Source organism: Panthera tigris, chromosome A1, assembly GCF_018350195.1.
Source record: "Panthera tigris isolate Pti1 chromosome A1, P.tigris_Pti1_mat1.1, whole genome shotgun sequence".
Classification (NCBI taxonomy): Eukaryota; Metazoa; Chordata; class Mammalia; order Carnivora; family Felidae; genus Panthera; species Panthera tigris.
This window is the reverse complement of record NC_056660.1, coordinates 111,962,749-111,975,575: the sequence shown is the minus strand read 5'-3', so window position 1 is coordinate 111,975,575 and position 12,827 is coordinate 111,962,749. Positions and strand designations below refer to the sequence as shown.

General features: G+C 38.3%; 1 protein-coding gene across 1 annotated transcript; it reads left to right on the top strand.

Moving 5' to 3' along the window:
• The first annotated feature begins 744 nt into the window (after positions 1-744).
• LECT2 (leukocyte cell derived chemotaxin 2) lies at positions 745-11,785 on the top strand. Its single transcript, XM_007077836.3, has 4 exons — positions 745-951; positions 2,476-2,572; positions 4,497-4,642; positions 11,513-11,785. Exons 1-4 carry the CDS (start codon positions 906-908, stop codon positions 11,677-11,679), a joined length of 456 nt encoding a protein of 151 aa, XP_007077898.1. The 5' UTR covers positions 745-905; the 3' UTR covers positions 11,680-11,785.
• The last annotated feature ends 1,042 nt before the right edge of the window (positions 11,786-12,827 follow it).

The window sequence follows — 12,827 nt, the reverse complement described above, 5'->3', positions numbered from 1 at the left end:
TCTGGGAGGGCTCTCTGCATGGCCAAGGCAGAACACAAGAAGGCGAAAGACACGACACCCCGTAGGGCTCAGGCTGTACTCACGAACTGTCACTTGTGTCTCCTTTGATCGGTCACAGCATGTCATATAGCTGAAACACATACCAAAAGTTTGAAAGGCCTTCTGCCTCCTTAGAGTCATGGGAAGGGTGTGGATTCAGGGAAGGGTAAAAAGAACTGGGGTCACAATCTCAGTCTCCCACAGCTACTGACAAATTATTTAAAGGGGGATGTTTCTGTAGAAAATCCCAAGGCCTCATATAATATTAAGCATAACAAGAAAGAGATGCTAATACACAGAAATAGTGTCTATTTGTTGAAAAATATAGAAAAGCACAGAGACTCATATAACAAATAGCCATGTATCTACCTCTAATAATTAACAAATACTTTCACATGTTTCCTTCTCACATTTTTACTAAGTATTTTAGAGTTTAAGCACTCTGTAGAGTCCTCCACAATTCTATTTCCCTCCTTCCTGAGAGGTACCTATTATCTTAAAATTAATCTGTGCATATTTTTGTATTTTTCCTATGTACGCAGCCATTCATGAAGTTGCAGCCCAGAAGACAGTCAGCTACCTTATCACTTTCTGTTAATGTTTAGTCAGCATTTCCAATAAAATTAACTCCTTCTTCAGATCAAACAATTTTACATAGGCCCTACATGTGAACCAAATAGCTACCCAGGGAATATTTGACTTTGACTTGCTTCATTCTTGTTTTTGTGTGTGTCTCACAGTAAACGAAAGACCTGAATGATGCAGAATTCCAAGGCTACATAATTCAACCTTGGCTATTCTTCAAAGAGTGTGGGGGCAATTCCAATTATCAGAGAAAGAAACATCACAAGGAAAGCAAAAGCCAAATGTTTTCCACAGAAGTCCTCCTTTTTGCTGTCTTCATTTCGACTGGTAAGTCCAAAAAACAATTTGAGAATCTCGGCTAATTTTAAAAAATGGATTTCAGTAATAGATTCAAAAGTCAGGAATATCACAACCACAAGAGAAATGTGTGTGTTTGACTACTGAAAATGGACTAGGAAGAAGAATACAGGGGAAAGGGGGACTTCTCCTGACTTCCACCTGAATGCTGTCCTTCTTGAACAAGGGAATCATAAAAGTGGAATAGAGGACTTTAAGGAAAGTCTATTAATCTTGGCCTAGGGTTTAATTGGAACATAATTAGAAAATAAGAAGTTTGTATAAGAATTTGATTTGGAGAATTCCTTATGCAGCGACTGGCGTGGATTATGGCAAAGGGAACTCTCGCTCTCTTAACCATCACAGCAGGAGAGGAAAAATGAATATGCTAATAAATCACCTAATATCTGCCTCAATTCCCCAGGATAAATACTAGCTGCCAAAGTGATGGTATTGTATCTTGATCAAGATGTTGACTTGAAGTGTGGCTCAAAGGTATAAGACATTTGAAGCCCATCTTCTAAAAAATATATTAAAGAATATACTTAAACAGCCATATAAACTTAAATGGCCATATTCTGTTGTTCCTCTCACAGCACATATATTAATGAATAGTAAAATATCTTTGACGAAAATCAACAATCAAATTAGCTGGTTCTTGCTTTTGCTTCTGTTTTGTTAGTTTATTCTGAAGTGAAAGGATGAGTTGGCTAACTACACCTCTCTGTGAACGTTAACATTGGAAATCTGGGAAATTTAATTCAATTGAGCATTTATCTCAATTTAGCATATACTAAAGAGAAGATGCACCTAAAACAAGTGTGCACAAAATACACTGAGAGAGCCAGCCCTTCCTCCATGTTTTACTACTTCACAATTTTTCATATAATTATTTCTACTCCCTTCCCTTGTCTTCTCCCTCCACTCTAGGCTAAATTGGTCCAACATGTTCTTATTTCTAAGAATCTCCCTCTTCCATGTTTGCAGACAGAAAAGAGATCTATTTAGTTCAGAGTCTGCTTTGCTAGTTCAGAGTTTGCTTCTTCAGTTCATACATTTTCTTGGATTTGATTTTTAGGACTAACGATAAAGGAACATCTCAAAGTTACTTTAAAATTTCTTGAATTATTTCTTGGCACCATGCTGTTTGATTATTTTTGCTTAACCTAAACACAGCAGTCCCAAGTAATAAGCAAAGAAAGTTTGAGAATCATAACTTAGGGCATTTATTAGTTGATAATATGAAACAAACTGTAATGATGGAGATTAATGCTTATAAATAAACACATTTACAAATACGGTGTATGTCATAAGACAGAATTTTATGGTAAGGGAAAAAGCGAACTTTACACCCGAATCAGGAATTAAAGGAACACCTGCCCATAAAATATAGAAAGTTAGAGAAAAACTATAGTGAAAACAGAAGCGTTGAAGCTACCAGGAGACTGACAAGGTAAAAAGAGACTGGAAATATGTGAGGTCAGGAAATCTGCTTGTCATGTTTCTCTTTTTTAGCTCTGGCTGGACCATGGGCTAGTATCTGTGCTGGCAAGTCTTCCAATGAGATCAGGACATGTGACAGGCATGGTTGTGGCCAGTATACTGCTCAAAGGTATGGGGTTTCACAAATAACCATAAATTCTTTTGGTTCTTAACCTCTTTGCTTAGTGTCCTTGCCTCAAACACTCACGGTCATCTCCCTTTAACAGCAGGACACAATGATGAAACCAGCTGGACTACTATCTTTAGAGCAACTTTCGAGACCTCTGTTTCAAGGATAGCCTCTGAATTGGGGATAAAGCATGTAATAAAGAGAAAGGGGAGCAAATGCAGTGTTTTCCTTCTCAGTGTTACCCACCTGGTTTTTCCAAGGTGAAAATCAACATTACTATCACATTTTATTCAAGAGGGACTTGAACTGAGGTATGAAGGGTTAAGGCACCTGTCCACCACAGCTGGAGGTGGGAAAAGCTGCATAACGATTCACACTTTTGGTTCCTCTTGCCATCACACCATGATGTTACTGACCCAGGATGTGGGAGTTCAACATCAGAGGCTGGCCCTCGACAGGCCATTTCTTCTAAACAATAAGGGACACATTTGTGAATTTTCAATAATGCACAGCACCACCTTAGGGGTGCCACTCTCTGATGAAATAGCCATGTGTCCAATTGCATCATCGATCTCCATCCTAATTATAGTGGAGCTCTCACTTAAACAAATGCTACTTACAAAGCAGCCTCAAATACCTGGAGCAGCAGGGTTGAGGTGGGAAATATGGAAAAATGGCCGCTCAATTGCCAGAATTAAGACTTAATTTGTTCATACCCGAAAGTGTGTATGCACCTGACTTCTACAATAATTTACTGGTTTTTCACTTGGAATCCCACTCAGTGTTGCTTTATACACAATTCTAACAATCCTCACAAATTGGATTTTTCAGGTGCTAGCCTATTAGAAGGGAGAGGGGGCTGGAAAGAGTGAATGTAAACAACAGTGAGGATTTTCAGAGACAACTTCAAGAAATCTCACAATCTGGGATAATTTTGTGTTTGTTCTTGACCCACTTTAATAAACTCAGGAGGTATCACTCACTGTATTAAAATACCATATACAAAAAATGTTGTTTATGACAACTTCTGGTCACTGAGACAAAAATAAGATGAGGGTAACATATGATTCTTTTACGATAGGTTTCCACAAAGAGATAACTCTTTTACAACTGGTCTTGAAGGGGTGAAGAGTCACATATCTATAAAATTTACTTACATATGGGGGCACCTGGGTGGCTCAGTCGGTTAAGTGTCTGACTTCAGCTCAGGTCATGATCTCACGGTTTGTGAGTTTGAGCCCCAAGTCGGGCTCTGTGCTGACAGCTCGGAGCCTGGAGCCCGCTTCGGATTTGTGTCTTCCTCTCTCTTTGCCCCTCCCATGCTCATGCTCTGTCTCTCTCTGTTTCTCAATAATAAATAGACGTTAAAAAAATCTTTTAAACATTTACTTACATATGGACCCCTGGGTGGCTCAGTCAGGTAACTGTCTGACTCTTGATTTCAGCTCAGGTCATGATCTCACAGTTCAGGGGATCAAGTCCTGGATCAGGCTCTGTACTGACAGCATGGAGCCTGCTTGGGATTCTCTCTCCCTCTCTCTCTGCCCCTCCCCTGAGCTCTCTCTCTCTCTCAAAATAAATAAACTTCAAAAGAATAAATAGGTTTTAAAAATTTACTTACATAGATTGTCTCATTTCCCCAAAATGCCATGTAACAATAATAGCTAATGAATTCTTAAAGGCTCTCCATATACCAAATACTATCCTAAAGACTTTAATCTTTACAATATGGTTATTACTACCTGTAGGAAAGGAGGTTAAAATTGTGCTAAAGAGAGTGAGGAAACCTGGGACCTCCCAATATGGTGTGGCAGTTTCAGGGTTTGATATCCTAGTCTGGGAACAGTGGGCTAACACCACGTTTCTGGGCAATAAAGTTCCTAGGACAGTTTCCTCAGTCTGTTCATTCTTATTTACATTTTAGAAATCATAGGCCTCACCAGGGTGTGGACGTCTTGTGCTCTGATGGATCGACTGTGTATGCGCCTTTCACTGGAACGATTGTAGGCCAGGAGAAACCTTATAAGAACAAAAATGCCATTAATAATGGAGTTCGGATATCTGGAAGAGGTGAGAGGTGCTGTCTATACCTGGGGCACATGCTGGAAATGTTTGATGCTTATTTATTTAATGCACATGCCATATGCCGAAGTGTCATACGTCCTTCAAAATAGTAACATCTAGAATACAAAGGCCATAGGGTACCAAACTAAAACAGCTAGATGCATTTTCAAATACATTCCACCTCTTCCTCTGAAATCATTTTCTTTATGGACACACTCTACCTAACCCCACAGCTGACTGAAGGGCTTTCTTCTTGTGGCCCATGTGGTTTTGCCTAATAGTCTACAAACAAGGTCACTTTCAACAGTATCTACTATAATAAATAAATACTTTCATTCATCAAAATCCTACAATTCAAAGATGTTGGCATTCCTGCAAAAGTTGGCTGGAAAATATTTTCAAAGGCTTCTATGTTCTAGGTTAAGCTGGGTCACCCAGTACTCCAGGTATTGGGCTTACTGTTTACTTGTATGTGTCGTTCTAGTTCCTTCATTCTCGTTGATGTAGAGGGCTTGATTCTCTGCATAGATCTTCATCTACGTAATCATTCTTCTCTAAATGGACATCTGGGTAGTGTTGAGTTTCAGGCAATTATGAAAATTCCATGAACTTTCCTGCATGTGTCTTTTAATGAACACAAATGTGCATTCCTGTCAGAAACGGGCCCTGAGGACACTCCCCTCACCACCATAAGAAACACTTTGTGAGGGAGCTCACATCCTCAAGGGCTCCATGGTGGCTATTCTCTATAGGACCCAAATGACAAGAGAAACTGCTGCCACTGGATGGAGTCCACTTAGTAAGCAAGGCCAAGGTTGGCATGGTTACCTAACAGGCTGCAGAGCTGAAGAGGCCATCAGATTCATCTGAAGGACAGAGATCTGTGGCATTGTCTAGTTAATCATGGTGACCCAAGAACTGAACAAACGGGCAGCCTACTAAAGCCTGATTTGATTTGTATAAATGGAAACACTCTAGGTCTGATGAACAAAATCGTGACTTCAATCATCACCATACTGGGTCACAAAACTGCCTCCCACCCCCAGACTTGCACCAGTTCACAAGCTCAGGGCCCCTTGAAAGAAACCAAGGCTCAGCCCCTTTGAGGAAGGGCTCCGTCACACAGCCTAAAATTTTTTATTTTTTTTTAAATTTTATTTATTTATTTTTTTCAATATATGAAATTTATTGTCAAATTGGTTTCCATACAACACCCAGTGCTCATCCCAAAAGGTGCCCTCCTCAATACCCATCACCCACCCTCCCCTCCCTCCCACCCCCCATCAACCCTCAGTTTGTTCTCAGTTTTTAAGAGTCTCTTATGCTTTGGCTCTCTCCCACTCTCACCTCTTTTTTTTTTTTTTCCTTCCCCTCCCCCGTGGGTTTCTGTTAAGTTTCTCAGGATCCACATAAGAGTGAAAACATATGGTATCTGTCTTTCTCTGTATGGCTTATTTCACTTAGCATCACACTCTCCAGTTCCATCCACGTTGTTACAAAGGGCCATATTTCGTTCTTTCTCATTGCCACGTAGTACTCCATTGTGTATATAAACCACAATTTCTTTATCCATTCATCAGTTGATGGACATTTAGGCTCTTTCCATAATTTGGCTATTGTTGAGAATGCTGCTATAAACATTGGGGTACAAGTGCCCCTATGCATCAGTACTCCTGTATCCCTTGGGTAAATTCCTAGCAGTGCTATTGCTGGGTCATAGGGTAGGTCTATTTTTAATTTTCTGAGGAACCTCCACACTGCTTTCCAGAGTGGCTGCACCAATTTGCATTCCCACCAACAGTGCAAGAGGGTTCCCGTTTCTCCACATCCTCTCCAGCATCTATAGTCTCCTGATTTGTTCATTTTGGCCACTCTGACTGGCGTGAGGTGATATCTGAGTGTGGTTTTGATTTGTATTTCCCTGATAAGGAGCGACGTTGAACATCTTTTCATGTGCCTGTTGGCCATCCGGATGTCTTCTTTAGAGAAGTGTCTATTCATGTTTTCTGCCCATTTCTTCACTGGGTTATTTGTTTTTTGTGTGTGGAGTTTGGTGAGCTCTTTATAGATTTTGGATACTAGCCCTTTGTCCGATATGTCATTTGCAAATATCTTTTCCCATTCCGTTGGTTGCCTTTTAGTTTTGTTGGTTGTTTCCTTTGCTGTGCAGAAGCTTTTTATCTTCATAAGGTCCCAGTAATTCACTTTTGCTTTTAATTCCCTTGCCTTTGGGGATGTGTCGAGTAAGAGATTGCTGCGGCTGAGGTCAGAGAGGTCTTTTCCTGCTTTCTCCTCTAGGGTTTTGATGGTTTCCTGTCTCACATTCAGGTCCTTTATCCATGTTGAGTTTATTTTTGTGAATGGTGTGAGAAAGTGGTCTAGTTTCAACCTTCTGCATGTTGCTGTCCAGTTCTCCCAGCACCATTTGTTAAAGAGACTGTCTTTTTTCCATCGGATGTTCTTTCCTGCTTTGTCAAAGATTAGTTCACACAGCCTAAAATTTATACCATAAACCTTACTTCTAGCTGTCCTCAAAGGGAACTGCCACCATTAAGCAGGATGGCTGTACACTGGGGAAGAAGAAAGAATTGCGCTTCGCAGAGACTACTGGACACTTGCTCAACAACTGAGACTTAATTCTTGGACACTCAAAAGGCCAATGTGGCCAATCAGTCAGAATAGAGGCTTCTAGGGTCAGGTGATCAACGTAGATTTTCATTAGGGTCCATCTGACAGTGGTCCCAGTGTGTCCACAAATCCACTCTCTGGTAATTTCCCCAGTTTCAGAATGCATAATTGGAATCAGCACACTCACTGATGGCAGAATGTTGTACAAGTGGAAGAGCTGGATCACTTGGTACATATGTACCTTCTGCTCTAACAGCTACTGTGTTTTCCAAAGCAGTGCTTCCAATTTACACTCCAACGAGGAGTGTGTAACAGTTCCAGTTGCTCCATACACAATACTTGGTGCTATCTTCCAACTTTCCACTTCAGCAATTCTTTTTTTTTTAAGTTTATTTATTTTGAGAGAAAGAGAGAGAGTGCAAGCAGGGAAGGGGCAGAGAGAGGGAGAGAAAGAATCCCAAGCAGGCTCCACACTGTCAGTGCAGAGCCCAACACGAGACTCAAACTCATGAGTCATGAGATCATGACCTGAGTCAAGATCAAGAGTTGAACACTTAACTGACTGAGCCACCCAAGTGCCCCCCCCCCATTTCAGCCATTGTGATGAGTATATAGTGGCATCTCATTGGCTTTATTTATTTTTATTTAGATCCAAGTTAATTAACATATAGTGTAGTATTGGTTTCAGGAGTAGAATTCAGTGACTCATCACTTACATAAAACACTCAGTGCTCATCACAAGTACCCTCTTTAATACCCATCACCTATTTAGCCCAACCCCCACCCACCTCCTTCCATCAACCCTGTTTTTCTTTATAGTTAAGAGCTTCTTATGGTTTGCCTCCCTGTTTTTATCTTTACTTTTTCTTCCCTTCCCCTATATTCACCTGTTTTAGTTCTTAAATTCCACATATAAGTGAAATCATATGGTATTTGTCTTTCTCTGATGGACTTATTTAGCTTAGCATAATACACTCTGCTTCCATCCATATTATTGCAAATGGCAAGATTTCATTGTTTCTGATGACTGAATATTCCATTATATATATACCACATCTTCTTTATCCATTCATCAGTCAATAGACATTTGTACTCTTTCAAAAGTTTAACTGTTCTTAATAGCATTGTTATGAACATTGGGGTGCATGTGCCTCTTTGAATCTGCATTTTTGTATCCTTTGGATAAATAAATACCTAGTAGTGCAACTTCTGGGTCATAGGGTAGTCCTACTTTTAATTTTTTGAGGAACCTCCATTCTGTTTTCCAGAGTGGCTACTCCAGTTTGCATTCCCATCAACAGTGCAAAAGGGTTCCCCTTTCTCCACATCCTCTTCAACATGTTGTTTCCTGAGTTGTTAATTTTAGCTATTCTGACAGGTATGAGGAAGTATTTCATTGTGGTTTTGTTTTTTATTTCCTTGATGATGAGTGATGTTGACCATATTTTTCACAAGTCTGTTAGCCATCTAATTTCTTTGGAAAAGTGTCTATTCATGTCCTCCACCCATTTCTTCACTGGATTGTTTTTGGGTTTTGAATTTGAGAAGTTCTTTATAGATTTTGGATATTAACCCTTTACCTGACATGTCATTATTGGCTTTAACTTGCATTTTCCTGATGGCTAATGCAACGGAGCACCTTTTTGTATTTATTGATAGCATGGATGTTATCTTTTGTGAGGTGCCTATTCAAGTATTTCTCCCTGTGTTTTCTGCATTTTTCTTATTGGCACGTAGGAGCTTTTTGTATATTGTAGATGAGTCGTCTGTCAGATCTATGTATTGTAAATATCTTCTCCCACTTCATGGGTTACCTTTACACTTTATTTTTGCTGTCTTTTAATAAACAAAAATTCTTATTTTTGTTTTAGTCCAATTTGGTAGTATTTTCCTTTATTGATAACATGTTTTTACCTGTTTAAGACACATTTGCTCATCATAAAGTCATAAAAGTATTTTTTTCTTCTGTAAGTTTTATTGCTTCATCTTTCATATTTAGATTTATAATCCACTTGGAATTGGGTTTTGTGTAAGGAATGAGATACGGTTCAAGATCTTTTTTTCTCACATTAGTTTCTGACTCAGTACCATTAAGCTGAAAAGACTATTTTTTCCCCCTACTCTAATGCAGTATAGTCTTTTGTGGTAAGTCATGGTCTGAATAAACATGGGTTTGTTTCTGATTTTTCTATTGTATTTCATTGGTCAATGTGTCGATCTTACACAAATATCCAACTGTCTTAATTACTGTAGCTTTAAAATATCTTGGGAGCGCCTGGGTGGCTCAGTTGGTTAAGCGTCCAACTCTTGATTTTGGCTCAGGTCATGGTCTCATGGTTCATGAGATTGAACCCCACGTGGGGCTCTGCACTGACAGTGCGGAGCCTTCTTGGGATTTTCTTTCTCTCTCTCTCTGCCCCTACCCCACTTGCACTCCCTCTCTCTAAAAATAAATATTAAAAACCAAAAACACATCTTGATATAACATAAATCTTTCAAATTTATTCTTTCAGATTGCCTTGACAATTCTTCCTCATGTGTATTTCCAAATATATTACAAAATCAGTTTATCAGGGGCATCTAGTTGGCTCAGTCAGTTAAGCTTCTGACTCTTGATCTCAGCTCAATGATCTAGAGTGCCTCATGATCACATGGTTGATGAGTTTGAGCTCTTCATCAGGCTGACAGCGTGGAGCCTGCTTGGGATTCTCTCTCTCCCACTCTCTATGACCCTCCTCCACTTACACACACACACACACACACTCTCTCTCTCTCAAAATAAATAAACTTTAAAAAGTACATTAAAAAAACAATCAGTTTATCAATTTCCACCAAAAATTCTGCTGGGACTTTGGGTTTGCATTGACTACACAGATGAAATCGAGAACTGATATCTTAAAAGTAATGAGTCTTCTAATTAATTAACATGTTATATTCTCCATTTATTTAGTTCTTCCTGTACTGTTATATTAGTTGTCACATTGGCTTGCAGGGTTGAAATTGTGCACATATTGTTTAACATGCATGTAAGACACATTATATTGGTTTTGTTTAGATCTTCTAAATCATCAATGTTCAACAGAAATACAAGTCACCATAGATAATTTAAAATTTTCTAGTTACATTAAGAAAGTTAAAAAATAGGTAAAATTAATTTTAATAATATATTTTATTTAATTCAGTGTCTATAATATTATTTTAAAATGCAACATAAAAATTACTAATATTTTACTTTTGTTGTACTGTCTTCAAAATCCAGCATGCATCTTATACTCAAAGTGCATTTAATTCAGATGAGCTACATTTCAAGTGCAGACTGGCCACTTGTGGCTAGTGGCTACCATGTCAGACAGCACAATTCTGTCTACTTGACTGTTTTCACTGATATGTGTATTAAAATCTTCTAGTGTGTTTCTATTTCTCCCTGTTTCTCCAGTAGTCTCTGCCTTATATAGATGGTTTGTGTTTAGTGCGCAGGGGGTTGTAAATGCTGTATCTTCATTGGATTTAGCATTACAAATTGTCCTCCTTTGTTACGTTTCAATGCTTTTTGTCCTGAATCCGAATCTCTGATAACAGAATCATAACCCTTGCTTTCCTTATTGTTTCCATTTGCTTGACAAATCTTTTTCCAGCCCCTTATTTTTTGCCTTTTTCAACTGTTGTGTTTTACTGTATATAAGATATAATTGGGTTTTGCTTTTTAAGCTAGTAGGAACATTTTTTTAACAGATGAGTTAACATTTATAGATATAACTCATATATGTGGTCTCAACATTGTCATATTACATTATGATGATAGTATTACAATAACTCCACCTATCTATTTGGTGGGTCTTTGTCTTTAAAATTATTTTCTTTGGGTATTTAGTAAGAGTTTCAATCTTGTGCCAATTATGTCCATTTTTATTTGTCTTTAAAGTCTCATCATTTTATAAGAATATGTCTTAGAGTTGAAATTGTTCTGGGTGAGAACAAGAAAATATGTTAATAGTCTCAATTTTCTCAGCTAGCGTTTTTCTGTTATTCCTCAATGTCTTTATTAAATTTTCATATGAATCTGTTTTCCCTTCGGCATCTTGTAATTTTAGTCATTTCTGGTATGATTCTGTCATCTTCCTCAATTTCCTCATTGAGTTCAATCAACTCATTTTTTTGGTCTTTTCTTCCATTTCTGTTATTTTTTGAATTCCTGATTCAAGGCTACTAAAACCCAGATAAAAACTAATTTAATTTCTTTTCTTTTAGGTTTTTGTATAAAAATGCTCCATATTAAGCCAATTAAATATAAAGGTTCCATCAAGAAGGGAGAAAAACTGGGAACTGTATTGCCCTTGCAGAAAGTTCATCCTGGCATACAATCCCATATACATATTGAAAACTGTGACTTGAGTGATCCTACTGCATATCTCTAAGTAGAAGACAGATGACCTGATCTTCTAAATAGAAAACCATCTTCTTAAAAACGTGGATGCATATCCTACTTTTCAAGAAATTTGTGTCCAAATAAAAACATGATGAGTGCAAAATAGAAAATAGTGTTTTATTTCAACTCATTGCCACTCTGATTTTTGATTGTCAACTAATTTCTGAGGGTTCTCTGATTTTTCTGTTACATATGGGATCTGAGGGGTTTTGCTTGTTTGTTTAAATTTCCTTAGTCTTCAATACATAGGATTAACAAACATGACTTCCAGCTATCCAGGCTGCATTTTTGTTACTTCTAAAACTAGCTACCTTTCTGCTTGAAAATAAGAAAAAGCCTGAAGTTATTTTCTTGGTACAAGAAGAGAATGTTGCACAATGGTAGACACACATGCACAAATATTGAGTGAACAAATGAGAGTTAAACTTTAGTTAAGGTATTAAAAAGTTTCAGCAAAGCAATATCCTCAGGTATGTCAAACTGGTCACAGGGTGAGGAGCTTGCATGGATTAAGACAGAGTTTGCTGGTCTGCACAACCACACTTCCCCACACTATATCAACAAGATTTTCTAAATCATAAATGATGGCACTCCAAGAAAATACATTAGTAGTCTCAATTTCAGTAAGAGCACATTATAGGAAGCACTGGAATGAGAAAGAGGTCTATCTTAACCTGAAGTATCTCCTGGAACCAAGTCAGTCAGCCTCATCTAGCCATAGGCATATCGTAGCCACTTATTTCTATACATTATTTTTTTTTAAGTAGGCTTCATGCCCAGCAAGGTGTCTAACGTGGGGCTTGAACTCACAACCCTGAGATCACAACCTGAGCCAAGATCAAGAGTCAGATGCTTAACCCACTGAGCCACCCTGGTGCCCCTCTACACATCACTTTACATCTAGATCATTCTTCCTTAGTTATGTTGACAACAGGTAGGAAGGGGAAAAAAGACCATACAACTATTCAAAGGACCAGAAATAACTGGCTCCCTGGATTTTAGTTAGTGAGAAATGAGTAGGTTGATTTATCATTCTGGAAACTTTTCACGAATTTTTGCTTAAATCCTTTTGGAATTCCAGTGAGAAGATTCCATTCTTACAACAGATGTACTAATGGAAAATGTAATTAACTGAAC